At 43.6% G+C, this 16639-nt stretch overlaps 1 protein-coding gene across 1 annotated transcript; it reads right to left on the bottom strand.

Annotated features, from left to right (window-relative positions):
• Nucleotides 1-4637: 4637 nt before the first annotated feature.
• LOC112891798 (isoflavone reductase homolog PCBER-like) lies at nucleotides 4638-13437 on the bottom strand. The gene is given in 7 exon segments (XM_025958757.1): nucleotides 4638-5161; nucleotides 5697-5900; nucleotides 6042-6087; nucleotides 6089-6187; nucleotides 6189-6284; nucleotides 12848-12991; nucleotides 13066-13437. Coding segments are annotated over 7 exon segments (978 nt in total). The 5' UTR covers nucleotides 13270-13437; the 3' UTR covers nucleotides 4638-4976.
• Between the last annotated feature and the right edge of the window lie 3202 nt (nucleotides 13438-16639).

The raw sequence follows: 16639 nt of genomic DNA, 5'->3' as shown, positions 1-16639 counted from the left end.
TCAATTTTTATTAGTGATTACCAAGACGTGCTCGGCAATATGGCACATATGTTAACTTTATCAATCTCAAGATTTGGCGCGTGTGTTCATAGGTAGGTGTAAGTCTGGGTGCGTGTATAATAACAAAATAGCTTCACACATTAATGCTGATGTCTATGTTGTTGCAAATTAGGCATGAACTTATATAGCATTGTCACTAGATCACGTACGTTTTACATCTTCATGATTATATTGAAAATTTCAAAATTAAAATATGCCATGATTTGTCTAATTTTCTAACATCCCAAAGACCTCGAGGAATAGAAGGTCTGACTAGGCATCTCTGAAACAGAGGGTCTGATGGAATACATCTTTTCTGGTTAACCCTCTAAACATGAGATAGGGAGCTGTTTACAGGGTCCGCTAGAATTGCTCTAAGAAAGATAATGAAGTTGCATCATTGGATGTAGCTGTAGGAAAAACAGTTGCTAAGTGTCCAAATTGTCAGGTAAACAATACCTTTTCTATTTCTATTGACATTTACTCGTATTTCTATTTTAAGCCAAAGTATATGCCTCTGTCATTACATACTGTTACAAATATTTGTGCTATAAAAATTTATACCATGGAAGGAATTTATTTCATCCGTGGCAAAACGCACCAGCGTGAACCTAATAAAACCGTAAAGAGCGAGGCCACCACCAATCGAGGAAGAAGCGAAGCCTCCACAAAAAGAGCGATGGCTCCACCAAACTAAAAAGCAAAAACAAAGCGAGAGGCATGTATTCCAAGTCTTAGGCCCTGTTTGGGACTGCTTCACTTCAAATTTTGCTGCTCAGCTTCCAATATCTCAAGCCAAACACCCACAGCTTCACCTGCTCAGCTTCATAAAAAATGGTGAAGTTGACCTCAACTTCACAATTTTCTTGAAGCAGCAAAATAGGTGCTTCACAGATTGACGTTTTATACCTCCTCGTGAAGTTGGAGGGTATTTACCCACTCTGCCATCGATTACATAGCAAAAAACGAAACGTTTTTCTCCTTCTATTTTCTAGACCTGAGCGCTACTTGCCTTTCTTCCTCCCGTGTCCTGCCTTTCTTCCTCCCCTGGACACAACCGACTGCAACCCTAGCCGCCGCTGCCTCCATGTCCACGGGCGGCGCGAGCCCCGGCGCGGGCGGCGCGATCCCCGGCGCGGGCGGAGCCGGCCTCGGCGCGGGCGGCGCGAGCCCCGGCGCGGGCGGCGCGGCCTCGGGCGCGGGCGGCGCGTGCCCCGGCGCGGGCGCGGCGGGCGCGGGCGCGGGCGCGGCGGGCGCGGCCTCGGGCGCGGGCGCGCGTGGCGCGGCGGGCGGGCGCGGCTCGCGTGGCGCGGCGGGCGCGCGGGGCGCGCGGGGCTCGGCCGGCGCGCGCGGCGCGCGGGGCTCGGCCGGCGCGCGCGGCGCGGCCTGGGCGGGCGCCGGGGCTGGCTCGGGCCAGTGGTCCCAGGGCGCGGCCGGCCTGGCCGCTGGCTGGGAGGAGGGCGCGGCCGGCCTGGCTGCCGGCGGGGAGGGCGCGGCCGGCTTCGGAGAGGCCACGGACGCCGGAACGCAGCCGTACGCGCGGTCCAATCCTGCTCCTCATGGTCCAACGAAGGTATAACAACTTTTTGATTTTGTGATATGTCGTATGGTCGTGCTCCAACATTGTTCATTACAATTTGTGTTTGCGTATGTTTATGTCCCGTAGTAATTGGATGATTTGTGTTGTTATGTTTGCTTCGAATGGATGAACAAGTAGGGTGATTCTATGGAATGGACGGATAATTATAATCGTATTGTTTGTGAGTTAATGGCCGAACAAGTAAGGAAAGGAAATAGGCCAAATACACATCTGAACACTTTAGGTTACAATGAAGTGTCGGCAAGATTTTTCCAAATGACCGGCATCGAGCTATCGAAGACACAAATCAAGAACAAGTGGGATAGGTTGAAGAATGATTGGTCCATTTGGAACAAGTTAGTGCGGAATCAAACCGGAACGGGTTGGGATATTGCAAGAGGAGTGATTAATATGGACAACGAGTGGTGGAAAAAGATGAAAATGGTAAGTTTAGTGTTGTTTATAAGTTTCGGATATGATTAATATGGACAACCTAGTTGTTGTACTAAATTATCTTATTTCTTCAGGACGTTCCGGGTTCTGGAAAATTCAAGAAGAAACCGTTGCAAAATCAAGACTTCCTTGGAGAAATGTTTGGTGACATTTCTAACGATGAAAGTGATCATTGGAACCCTATGAGTTGACAATCCTATTATACCCGATAGCCAAAAAGAGTTTGAAAACATAGATGGAGAAGGACTGGAGGAGGAGGACAACGAGTTTATGCATGATTGGTCAATAGGGAGGAAGAGGATGATGAGGTTCAGGAGGTATCACCTGTTGTTGACAATAGAAAAGAAAACCTCGTGTTGTCCTAGAAATTCCTAAGAAGCCAAAGTCAAGTACAGCTCTTCAAATCCAAGAACAAATCACGAAGATTGCTAACTCAGCCGAGTCTTTACATCAAGAAAGCAAGCTGAGGGCGTTTCAATCAAAGAAGTAATGGATGTTGTCTTGGATTGTGGGGCAGAATATGGTAGCAATGAGCATGACATTGCTACCCAATTATTTGTGAAAAAAAGAACAAAGGGAAATGTTTTTGACTCTCCCTACTAAAGAAATTCGTTTGAACTGGCTTAAAAGAAGGTACAATGACAAGTATGGGAATTGAAGACTTTGAGGAATATTTTTTGAGAGTTCTTTTTCTATGTTATTTCATATTGTATTCCTTCTTGTATCGATGACATTTGTTACTATTTGTTTTTGTATCCCAATATTGTATCATTGCACGTATCCATAATATTGTTTGCTAATTGGATGACCGTTCTTTGTATCCATGGTGTTATTATTTTCAGATGTATGACAGTGACAGTGATGGTTCAGAGGAGTCAGAAGATGATGCTGATGAGTTTTGGAATTTGGTTTTGGGTGGTGCTAAGGTGGCAGAGAGATATGTTGAGCTTTACCTTGATAAAAATCCACCAAGAATAGCGGAACAAAGTGGTATGAGCTGGGTACTTTTTGTTTGAGAACTCCAGGTGAATGTCATACTCAATTGCGTATGAGCACGGAAATATTCTTGGATTTGCATAATTTGTTGGTATCAAGGTATGGACTGGAACCATCTATGCATATGAACACTTATGAGGCTCTTGCAATTTTTTTGTTCATATGTTCTGGGAATGAGTCCAATAGAAAATGTCAGAATCGATTCAATCATTCAGGTGAAACTATTAGTAGGAAATTTTCAGAGGTTCTAGACTCTTTGATGCAGATGGCAGTCGATTTTATTAAGCCAAAAGATGCAAACTTTCGTACCGTCCACAAAAACATTGCAGATGATAGGAGGGCATTCCCACATTTCAAAGATTGTATCGGTGCTCTAGATGGGACGCACATTAGAATATCTTTACCTCCTAGTGAACAAGTGAGGTACATTGGAAAACAGGGATACCTACTCAAAATATCTTAGCAATTTGCGACTTTGATATGAGGTTCACCTATGTTTCTGTGGGGCAATCGGGAGCCGTGCATGACACAACTGTGTTGTACAATGCCATGAAATTGGATAAAACTTCTTCCCACACCCTCCCAAGGGTAGGTAATTTTATGACTATTACTACTTTTTCAATTGTTGAGCTCTAATCCGTATTATCTAACCTTATCATGTATTTGTTATTATAGCTAAGTATTATCTTGTTGATGCGGGATATCCTAACAGAGAGGGATACCTAGCACCGTACAAAGGTGAGAGGTATCACTTACCCGAATGGCACAGAGGTGTGGAACCAAAATCTCCTAAGGAAAAGTTCAATCGTATTCATGCACGGGTTCGTAGTTATATTGAGAGGTCATTTGGAGTATACAAGATGAAGTGGCAATTCTCTATAAAATGCCAATGTATCCATTAGAGAAGCAAAAGAAGATACCCGTTGGGCTCATGGTGGTTCACAATTTCATTCGTGAGCATAATAGTGGGGATCTAGACTTCGATAGGGTGGAGCGTGATGAAAATTATGAGCCTACAATACCGGAAAGGTATAACAAGTATGTAGTACCATCGGATGGATCGTCTCCTTTACCTAATGTGCCTATTATGGATGCTTTTCGTGACGAATTAGCAACGGCTATTACTCAAGTTGGATGTAGTGTAGAGTGGGTGGATCATTGTGGCTTGATATGTAATGCTTTTATTTTGGAATATTTATGAATATTTTAATTCGTACTACTAATTATTAGCACTTCCTACAAGTATTTTAATTATTTATGGTATTGTATTATTTTTTAATTAAAGTGTTTAAGTGAAAGTATGTCAACGAACTCATCTCATGCAACATTCGGGGTATAAGGGACTTTTCCATACAAATTCACAATTTTCTGAAGTTGAAGTTGTCCTGCTAGCCAAACACTTTCAGAAATCTACACTTCAAAGCAGAGCTGCTTTGCAGTGAAGTTCATGAAGCTGAGCTGTGATTTGTGAAGCAGAGCAGTCCCAAACAGGCCCTTAGTAAAAAGGGACTTCCAAGTTCCAAGATATAAAAAACAACATACATGCATCCAAAGCACAATGGGATCCGAGGCAAGTATTTCCCAAGGTTCAAAACACAAGCGTGAAACATAGTTATAGGTTCCGTTTAGATCTTAGCATTAAACTTTAGCCCTCGTATTTGGTGCTAAATAGAAGGATTAAACATGAGATAATTATTAAATATTAGCTTTGATTAGCTCATGTTTAGCCTATTTACGCACCTAGAGCTAAACTTAACTCTCCTATTTTAGCCCATCCAAACGGATTCATATCGTGGCAGTCAACCGTAGAAGAAGACATCCAAACATTACAACAAACAGGAGTGGGAATGCGGAATGCCCAGCACGAGTTTGCACGGGCACATATGGGATACGGCCCACTATCGGCCCATCATGGCAGACTATCCAGGTAATGCTCCACAGTCACATAGTTCCTGTCTGGGTACAGTGCCGTCGCCTCCACCCCGTCACCAGACGATGCGCCGTTGGTGGTGGTCTTCTCAGTCAGCTTTGCTTCCCCGGCCACTAGCGTCGCGTGTACCACGGCCAGTTGAAAATTCAGAGGGAATGGGGAGTCTGCACACACCAGAAATTCTCAATGATTACATCGATTTTTGGAAGAGTATGGAGGATTCAATTTGTCTTATTGTGATTCATCGAGGAGGGCGGCGCTTATCGTGGTGCCGTAATCGAGTTTTCATAGTTACAATTTGCTTATTGGTATAATGGTATGAAATGAAGAGAAATCACTCTTGAGACTTGAGAGTCGTGATGAGTTTGTGAGTTGTTGCTTATGCGCTAACCAAAGGTACTAGCTGTATCAAGGTTTCAGATTGAATCTTTATCTCGGCTCGTACCTATATCTAATCATATATTTGTATATGTGGCATATTTTATCCTAAGGAGGATGTTTATTTCATTCTAACTAACATTTCACGGATAAACAAGTACTAACCATAGTCTAGTAACGATGTGGCACTTAAAATTTCTATACAATTTCTAGAGATATGTCGAGTGACATACTCTAGCCGTAGTCCAATAACGATGTACTACATACTCTAGATCAAGTTAAATTCCTCTGTAGCATATACGAGAGTAGATGTGTCTGTACCTTGCACTTTCTTCACGAGCTCTTCTTCACGAACATAGGTTTTCTTGAGGGTCTTGCCAATTTTATTTTCCCAAAGTGAGACAAGCTTGTCCAGAGAACATAGATTCTTCGGAGGCCGCAAATGTAGTATCTTGTTAAGTGTGCGTGGGTCTTCCAAGACTTTTATAGCCACCGCGGCCATATCCTTCTCGTTTACAAAGAACACTGGAGATTGTACATAAATAAGGTGTGATGAATGAGGTAATAAAACAAATTAAATAATTAATTCTGTAACATACCTCATAATGAATCGCATGCTAGTTTTTATGCTTACGAGGTAACATTATTGTTACATGAATATCCTACCTTGTAGTTTTCCGTCACCGAAGATAGTTACACTGTTGTCCGGAGGACCGTTTGCTTCCGGGGTTTCCGGCCCTTGGCAGCAAGAACCCTTGAAACCAGTTGCTAGAGATGATGGTGTGAGGGATCCCTGCAGCTCTGACAGCTTCCACGAACTCGACGTTTGGCCCCTAAAATGCTCCTTGCAGGCTCCAGCATTTGCTCCGCTAGCTCCACGTCACAGCCATATTCAGACGGTAGAAACCGCTGTATGTTTTTATCCAGAATTATTAAGGTGTGTTTCAATCAGCGGTGTACCTGAGAAGAACTTTTATAGTTTTCCCAAGGTATTGGGAGGTGTCAGCAACTAGAGACTATGCACCATTACAAATAACAGTTAGCTCTAAATTAAAATCAATTCCTTGACAAGCCTATATATATAACTGCTTTATTTTTTTTATTTTTTGAACACAGTATAACGAAAGCGCATATATGACATATGCATGGGCATACGCTCTGCCCTATAAATGCAGGCTTGTACACCCTAACCGCACGGATTATTTGGACAGTCTAGGGCAACAACTGCTTTCTTCAGGTTCAGAGTCTTAGGGAACTCCAACATTTCAACCACTCATATAGGATTAGGGGGTAAAATAAACCGAAAATGCATGGCTCTTATTTTCCATACAATTAAACATGTGTTAAATTTGCTCCTAATTCATATCGGTTTAGGTATTTCTTCACTTAATAAGATTAGTTTTTTTAATGGTCCAAGTCTTTGCTCGTAAAAGGTGAAGTGATAAACTTTGGGGGTCTAATAGGTCCAACCAATTCTACTCATATGTCCACGCTCTATTCTGTCACTCCTTGGCCTTTTTTTCGCTTGCTACGTTTTCTTCACGTTCCACATTCATTAGGTGACAATAATGCACTACAAAGAGTATGTTAATCTATGACGGATTTTCAGTGATATTTTCAAAAAATATCACTAACCATACATAATCAGTGATGATTATCAATTGTTTATCATGGATTTGTACATTGGATATCAAGCCCACGATATAGTGACGTTTTATTAAATTCGTCACAATTCGGCCTATTAACTAATGACGTTCTATAATTTCATCATGGATCAGTATGAGGGCAGGGATGTTTTAAATTTGAAAAATTGGGAAAAATTTGCCGCACATAGAGCAAAGAGGTCTAAAACTGAAAAAAGAGCAAAAACATTGGCACATATGGGAATCGAAACCTGATGTCAAAGATCCACAAATATGACTTACCAATGAACTATGCTGTAATTAATCAGCCAGACGAACAGGGCAGGAGAGTAAAATACTTGCCGTTGCAAACAATGCTATCGTGGAACCGCCTACTAGTGGACCAAAGTAAGAAAGCTGACCTCGAGTATTTTCGTCTTCTTTACTTCTGTCATAGTATCTGGGTACTATGTGATATGGATAGTTTTGGCTTCTTTAAGTTTGGCCCTATTGATGGAATCAGTGCTGCACATACGGAACGATGAAGAAACCTTTTTGTGATGGTTCCCATTATGACATTTCAAATTACTCAACAAGTAATAATGTTGTGGGCGTAATTTCCAATGAAATACTACTAACCACTCGCAAAAGTTGAAATATTGTCAACTAAGGGCCTGTTTGGGACTGCTCTGCTTCACAAATCACAGCTCAGCTTCATGAACTTCACTGCAAAGCAGCTCTGTTTTGAAGTTGTAGAGTTTCTGAAAGTGTTTGGCTAGCAGGACAACTTCAACTTCAGAAAATTGTGAATTTGTATGGAAAAGTCCCTTATACCCTCGAATGTTGCATGAGATGAGTTCGTTGACATACTTTCACTTAAACACTTTAATTAAAAAATAATACAATACCATAAATAATTAAAATACTTGTAGGAAGTGCTAATAATTAGTGAGTACGAATTAAAATATTCATAAATATTCCAAAATAAAAGCATTACATATCAAGCCACAATGATCCACTACCACTCTACACTACATCCAACTTTGAGTAATAGCCGTTGCTAATTCGTCACGAAAAGCATCCATAATAGGCACATTAGGTAAAGGAGACGATCCATCCGATGGTACTACATACTTGTTATACCTTTCCGGTATTGTAGGCTCATAATTTTCATCACGCTCCACCCTATCGAAGTCTAGATCCCCACTATTATGCTCACGAATGAAATTGTGAACCACCATGAGCCCAACGGGTATCTTCTTTTGCTTCTCTAATGGATACATTGGCATTTTATAGAGAATTTGCCACTTCATCTTGTATACTCCAAATGACCTCTCAATATAACTACGAACCCGTGCATGAATACGATTGAACTTTTCCTTAGGAGATTTTGGTTCCACACCTCTGTGCCATTCGGGTAAGTGATACCTCTCACCTTTGTACGGTGCTAGGTATCCCTCTCTGTTAGGATATCCCGCATCAACAAGATAATACTTAGCTATAATAACAAATACATGATAAGGTTAGATAATACGGATTAGAGCTCAACAATTGAAAAAGTAGTAATAGTCATAAAATTACCTACCCTTGGGAGGGTGTGGGAAGAAGTTTTTATCCAATTTCATGGCATTGTACAACACAGTTGTGTCATGCACGGCTCCCGATTGCCCCACAGAAACATAGGTGAACCTCATATCAAAGTCGCAAATTGCTAAGATATTTTGAGTAGGTATCCCTGTTTTTCCAATGTACCTCACTTGTTCACTAGGAGGTAAAGATATTCTAATGTGCGTCCCATCTAGAGCACCGATACAATCTTTGAAATGTGGGAATGCCCTCCTATCATCTGCAATGTTTTTGTGGACGGTACGAAAGTTTGCATCTTTTGGCTTAATAAAATCGACTGCCATCTGCATCAAAGAGTCTAGAACCTCTGAAAATTTCCTACTAATAGTTTCACCTGAATGATTGAATCGATTCTGACATTTTCTATTGGACTCATTCCCAGAACATATGAACAAAAAATTGCAAGAGCCTCATAAGTGTTCATATGCATAGATGGTTCCAGTCCATACCTTGATACCAACAAATTATGCAAATCCAAGAATATTTCCGTGCTCATACGCAATTGAGTATGACATTCACCTGGAGTTCTCAAACAAAAAAGTACCCAGCTCATACCACTTTGTTCCGCTATTCTTGGTGGATTTTTATCAAGGTAAAGCTCAACATATCTCTCTGCCACCTTAGCACCACCCAAAACCAAATTCCAAAACTCATCAGCATCATCTTCTGACTCCTCTGAACCATCACTGTCACTGTCATACATCTGAAAATAATAACACCATGGATACAAAGAACGGTCATCCAATTAGCAAACAATATTATGGATAACGTGCAATGATACAATATTGGGATACAAAAACAAATAGTAACAAATGTCATCGATACAAGAAGGAATACAATATGAAATAACATAGAAAAAGAACTCTCAAAAAATATTCCTCAAAGTCTTCAATTCCCATACTTGTCATTGTACCTTCTTTTAAGCCAGTTCAAACGAATTTCTTTAGTAGGGAGAGTCAAAAACATTTCCCTTTGTTCTTTTTTCACAAATAATTGGGTAGCAATGTCATGCTCATTGCTACCATATTCTGCCCCACAATCCAAGACAACATCCATTACTTCTTTGATTGAAACGCCCTCAGCTTGCTTTCTTGATGTAAAAGACTCGGCTGAGTTAGCAATCTTCGTGATTTGTTCTTGGATTTGAAGAGCTGTACTTGACTTTGGCTTCTTAGGAATTTCTAGGACAACACGAGGTTTTCTTTTTCTATTGTCAACAACAGGTGATACCTCCTGAACCTCATCATCCTCTTCCTCCCTATATGACCAATCATGCATAAACTCGTTGTCCTCCTCCTCCAGTCCTTCTCCATCTATGTTTTCAAACTCTTTTTGGCTATCGGGTATAATAGGATTGTCACTCATAGGGTTCCAATGATCACTTTCATCGTTAGAAATGTCACCAAACATTTCTCCAAGGAAGTCTTGATTTTGCAACGGTTTCTTCTTGAATTTTCCAGAACCCGGAACGTCCTGAAGAAATAAGATAATTTAGTACAACAACTAGGTTGTCCATATTAATCATATCCGAAACTTATAAACAACACTAAACTTACCATTTTCATCTTTTTCCACCACTCGTTGTCCATATTAATCACTCCTCTTGCAATATCCCAACCCGTTCCGGTTTGATTCCGCACTAACTTGTTCCAAATGGACCAATCATTCTTCAACCTATCCCACTTGTTCTTGATTTGTGTCTTCGATAGCTCGATGCCGGTCATTTGGAAAAATCTTGCCGACACTTCATTGTAACCTAAAGTGTTCAGATGTGTATTTGGCCTATTTCCTTTCCTTACTTGTTCGGCCATTAACTCACAAACAATACGATTATAATTATCCGTCCATTCCATAGAATCACCCTACTTGTTCATCCATTCGAAGCAAACATAACAACACAAATCATCCAATTACTACGGGATATAAACATACACAAACACAAATTGTAATGAACAATGTTGGAGCACGACCATACGACATATCACAAAATCAAAAAGTTGTTATACCTTCGTTGGACCACGAGGAGCAGGATTGGACCGCGCGTACGGCTGCGTTCCGGCGTCCGTGGCCTCTCCGAAGCCGGCCGCGCCCTCCCCGCCGGCAGCCAGGCCGGCCGCGCCCTCCTCCCAGCCAGCGGCCAGGCCGGCCGCGCCCTGGGACCACTGGCCCGAGCCAGCCCCGGCGCCCGCCCAGGCCGCGCCGCGCGCGCCGGCCGAGCCCCGCGCGCCGGCCGAGCCCCGCGCGCCGCGTGCGCCCGCCGCGCCGGCCGCGCCCCGCGCGCCCCGCGCGCCCGCCGCGCCACGCGAGCCGCGCCCGCCCGCCGCGCCACGCGCGCCCGCGCCCGAGGCCGCGGCGCCCGCGCCCGCCGCGCCCGCGCCCGAGGCCGCGCCGCCCGCGCCGGGGCTGGCTCCGCCCGCGCCGGGGCACGCGCCGCCCGCGCCCGAGGCCGCGCCGCCCGCGCCGGGGCTCGCGCCGCCCGCGCCGAGGCCAGCTCCGCCCGCGCCGGGGCTCGCGCCCCCGCGCCGGGGCTCGCGCCGCCCGTGGACATGGAGGCAGCGGCGGCTAGGGTTGCAGTCGGTTGTGTCCAGGGGAGGAAGAAAGGCAGGACACGGGAGGAAGAAAGGCAAGTAGCGCTCAGGTCTAGAAAATAGAAGGAGAAAAACGTTTCATTTTTTGCTATGTAATCGATGGCAGAGTGGGTAAATACCCTCCAACTTCACGAGGAGGTATAAAACGTCAATCTGTGAAGCACCTATTTTGCTGCTTCAAGAAAATTGTGAAGTTGAGGTCAACTTCACCATTTTTTATGAAGCTGAGCAGGTGAAGCTGTGGGTGTTTGGCTTGAGATATTGGAAGCTGAGCAGCAAAATTTGAAGTGAAGCAGTCCCAAACAGGGCCTAAGCCTGATCCATGCGTAGGCCAATCATGACACTACCCGAGTAGTTTGCATGTATACTTGGCATGCCATGTAGTAGTAGATAATGATACACACAAAAACTGTATTCTCAATGCAACGAAAAGTTTCTTTAAAAGAAATTATCAACCAATCACATAGTATCTTCTTTCTCGTTTGCTCTCCCTACCTCCCTTCCCTAATTCTCACGACGAGCTAGCTAGTTTCATAGAAGTAGCACTAGTCGGAATAGAAGGAAACTATCTGAGTAGTACTCGGGTAGGATTCTTGAACTTATATCTGGCTAGGATCTCAATGTAACCCTATCCCCGTACAATAAAAGGGCGGGTAGGGACCCCCTCCAAAACATCTTCAATCTAAGGCAATACAAACCACCACACAGGATGTAAGGTATTACTCATATAGCAGCTCGAACCTGTCTAAAGTTTCATGTTCCTTGCACTTTCGAGTTCCAGATCTCGGCGACACGCTGCCTACAATCTACCATCTCGAGGGTATCCCTCGGTGGGCTTGCGGTAAAACACCGATATTTTGGGTGGTTTCAGAGGTGGTATTTCATTTTATAAAAATTAAACATATTCAAATTTAAACTAAAAAATTTATAAGTAGTTCATTTTAAATAAAAAATATGAATAGGGTGCCAGTATTTTTCTAAAAATGTAACATATGTCACTTATTCGGATCCTATTTTTTATGTTCCTAGAATTTGTTTACTAGTAGTTATTCCTATTATTTTGAATAAATAAGATACAAATTGAGAAGCAACAGATAGGTTATATTTTTAGAAAACTTTTGGTACTACTTCCATATTTTTCTGATTTAAGATGAATTAGTTTTGATTTTTCATATCTAACTGTACTTTTTCATATTATTTTAAAAAATACAATATCACTATTTAAACCACCGAAGTGCTAAATTTGTCCGGTTTCGATAGTGGGATGTCCCTGATTTGTTGTCCAGTTTTGTAATTGAAGGTTGAAAATCCAACTTTTGACTTATCCGTTTTACTTATATGCCGCCATAAATAATTCTATTAGAACCATTATGAAATTACTCCATTGGATGCCGCCCTTTACATTTGCCCTACCAACTGCAGTTCATGGCTGTATAGACTAGGGGACAGATAGTAGTCTTGTATGAGGGCAGTCGTAACTTCGATGCCTCCGGATAGCTTACAGTTGTGCAGGTTTACCCAACAATTGTGAGCAGTGAAACTACTCTCATCACCTCACGAACGTTAGACTCACCACCACGTATGCAGTGAGTATAATTCTCAGCTCTGAAGAAACAATAATTTTACGTATATATACCTTAACTCCGCCAGCTTCCTGTATAGCGGCCACAATCTTGAGCTGGCCCTCCACCTCTTCCCGCGAGGAGTGGCCGACGGCCGAGAACACCACATCCGCTTGCTTGATTGCAGCCACCAATCCTTCGTGCTCATTGATGTCCCCCTGCCGCATATAGTAATAAGTACGCAGCAACTGATGACAATATCAAGCTAGCTGACAATCTGTTCGAGACTTACATATACAAGTCTGGCGCCGCAGCTTTGGAAAGCCTCGATGAGCTTTGCCTTGCCGGCGTCGGCGTCGGCCGTCGCAGGACGGACGAGCACGGCCGTTGGGTGGCCGGCGTCAAGGCTCGCCGTCACGAGGTGCTGCCCGATCATCCCCGTCCCGCCGATCACAAGTATGCTACTCAACATCTTCGCTGAATTGGCTTTAGCCATAGCTAAAGGTGCTCGGGGTGAACTGCTAGCCGGCCAGGAGGTATGTTATTATATACGCGGCTTTTTTGATAGCTCATTATTGTCATGTGATCCCATACTCCTTCCCTTTTGGATGACTAGTGTTCAGGATATGAGGCTATTTTTGTTGTAACACGTTAGCTCTTTTTAATGTTTTTTGAGGACATGCAATAAACATGGTTGGTTGCCCAACCACATATAATTAACATATATACAAGATTGCCGAATAATCATCGCGTCTCCTTCATAAAGTTAAATGTCTCGTACCCCGTCCTGGCCCCTCCGGCGCATACCTAGTAGAAGTTTGGGGACCGTGAACGCAAGTTGTAGTGTCCAAGGTGAAAATTAAAAACGACGTATGATCTATCCATCAATTAGAAAAAAAATCAATAACATAGCTATTGTGCGGGTTCTATCCCTCCGTTTCTAATTATAGATTATTTTAATTTTTTTAATACATAATTTTTATTATACATCTAAATATATACTTATATCTAGGTACATAAAAAACTATATATGAAAACGCTGAAACGGCTTAAGAACGGAGAGATTTGGAGAGAGTACTTTCTAATTTGGAACAACAACAAGAGGTAGCATCTAGATGATTGATGTCGACGTCACCATGCTGATTGGACAGAAATACAGTCTTCCCTCTCAGCTCATGTGCGGCACTGGATGCGGATTTGGAAGACGGTGAAGGACGTCTAGTGCAATGCATTCATGTGATTATGTGTCCCAACAGAAGGTTGAAAGATCAAAAGGAACTAAATAGAAGCGTACAAGTTAGTTTTAGATCGAGTTTGCTGTCCGTAGCATGCTTTTCTCTTGCCATTCTTCGCATGGTAACTTACGCTAGTAAAATAGTTAATTAATTAGTCCATTTAATCTGTGTGTCGATACTATAAATAAAGAATGAAAACTATCAAAATATTTTTGACTCAGATCGGTCCACCATACCTCTTACGTTGGACCCACCTGTCAAATCTTGACAAGTGGTAAGATGCAAGACCCATAAAAATTGATATTTAGAAAATATTTCTGCCAAAAAGTTTTTCTCACTTTCCTTTTTCCTTACCCACCAGCTTGTTACGCGTGCCTGCCCACCCCTTGCTTTGTCGGATCCTCCTCCATCTCCCCGTCCTGACTGGCCGAAGGCCCTCCCTCTCTCTCCGCATCCTCCTCGCCACCTCGTCGTGCTTCTCCCCACTGCTCTCTTTCACACAACTCCCTCCCTCGGTCGTCTCTCCCCATCCGGGCTCGGCTGCCCAACCCCTCCACTTGCCCCTATTGACCTCCCTCTCTTTGCACTCCATGGCCCGCCTCTCCTTCCTCATCTGTCCAGTCGGCCGGCCAACGACCCTCCTTGTCTCCTCATCCTCTTGCACTTAGCTAGCCGCAGCGCCCTCCCTGCAGCATTGCCGGCGTCGCCATGGCCTCGCATGGGCCTTGCCCGCGCGTTGCGGCCTGATCCCACCGAGGCCTTGGCCAGAGGCCGCAATGCGGAGCCGCGCGTGGTGGGCACCCTCTGCACGCCGCTTGCTTGCACCCTTTGCCGCTGCCTCCCTCACATTTTGCGGCTTGTTGTACGGTTTGAAAGTTCCTTCAGGTTACTCATCCAATTGCAAAAGGCTAGTGTCATCATATTTCAAAAAGCTAGTGTCAGGGAAAGACATAAAAACGAACTTCCACATGATGAAGTGTAATGATTGCAATGTGTTAATGACAGCTCTGCTTCCCATAGCAATTAGAGGAAACCTACTGGCCAGGACAGCCCATTCCACCAGGACAACCACCGCCCGACATCCCCTGCCACAGGTGTTGGCGGATGCGATCGAGGCCACGCCCGGCCACAGGTGTTGGCGGATGCGATCGAGGCCACGCCCGGCTGTGCCCCATCCAGGTGTCACGACGTGATGCGCTACAGGACCGATGACACGACGGAGCACGGTGAACTGGTGGGCACCATCCGACCACATGTAGTGCTCCGACCTCACCCACTCCAACCCCCACCACTAGGGTTGTGGGACCCCTTCGTTCTTGCTGTTGCCAGGCCCCGAACCTATATAATGGGAGCTGAGCACTCTTTCCCTCTCTTTTCACTCTGCAACAACCCCCCACACACACACTCACTCTTGGTTGCATGCACCCAGTTGTAAGCCTCTGAGCGCTTGAACACTAAAAAACGATCTCAACCTGGACTGGACGTAGGGCATTCACCCTAACCCAGCATAAACCCCTATGTTCAAGTCCTAGCCATTGAGAAACGGAGAAGCGCAGTATATAATCACTCGCCCGTGTATGAAATACCGACACATACGTTTTACATCTTCATGATTTATATTGACAATTTCAAAATTAAAAAATGCCATGATTTGTCTAATTTTCTAACATCCCAAAGACCTTATCGGCACTTCTCTAGCTAGTTTTGTTGTTGTACTGTAACTAAACGGTGCAAACTATAAACAGTGGCGTGATCTGATGGTCCTATGGTTGATGCGATTGGGTGGCGGAAGCAATTAAACTGTTGGGGGTATAAGGAAGTTGAAGAAGCATGCGTCATCCATTGCTTGGATGCAGCGGTAGGAAAAACAGTTGCTAAGTGTCCAAATTGTTGGGTAAACAATACCTTTTCTATTGACATTTATTTGTATTTATATTTTAAGACCAAGTGTATGCCTCTATCATTACATGCTGTTACAAATATTTTGTGTTATAAAAATTGATAGCATGGAAGGAATTTGTTTCACCTGTAGCAAACGTATCAAATTAATAAAACAAAAAGGGCGAAGCCACCACGAAACCAGGAAAAACCAAAGCCTCCACCAAAAACAGCGATGGCTCCACCAAACTAAAAGAAAAAAACAAGGGACTTTCATGTTCCAAGACATAAAAACAACATACTTGCATCCAAAGCACAATGGGATCCAAGGCAAATTTTTCCATGATTCAGAACACAAGCATGAAACATATAGTTGTATAGGTCCCATTTGGATGTCAGCGTTAAACTTTAGCCCTCATAATTGGATGTCAAATATGAGGACTAAATATGGGATAATTATTAAACTAATTTCATAGATAAGGGCTAATTGATGATTAGAATCCATTAGCTCTAATTAGCCCATGATTAGCTCATGTTTAGCCTATTTACACATCTAGGCTAAACTTAGCTCTCTTATTTTAGCCTATCCAAACGGATTCATGGTGTGGGAGTCATGCAACCACGGAAGAAGTGGTCCAAACATTACAACAAGGAGTGGGGATGCCTAGCGCAAGTTTGCACCGGCACACATGGGATATGGCCCATCGGGCCATCATGGCAGACTGTCCAGGTACTGCTCCACAGTCACGTAGT

Source organism: Panicum hallii, chromosome 5 (assembly GCF_002211085.1).
Source record: "Panicum hallii strain FIL2 chromosome 5, PHallii_v3.1, whole genome shotgun sequence".
Classification (NCBI taxonomy): Eukaryota; Viridiplantae; Streptophyta; class Magnoliopsida; order Poales; family Poaceae; genus Panicum; species Panicum hallii.
Note: the sequence above shows the minus strand (reverse complement) of the source record. Positions and strands in the feature narration are given on the sequence as shown.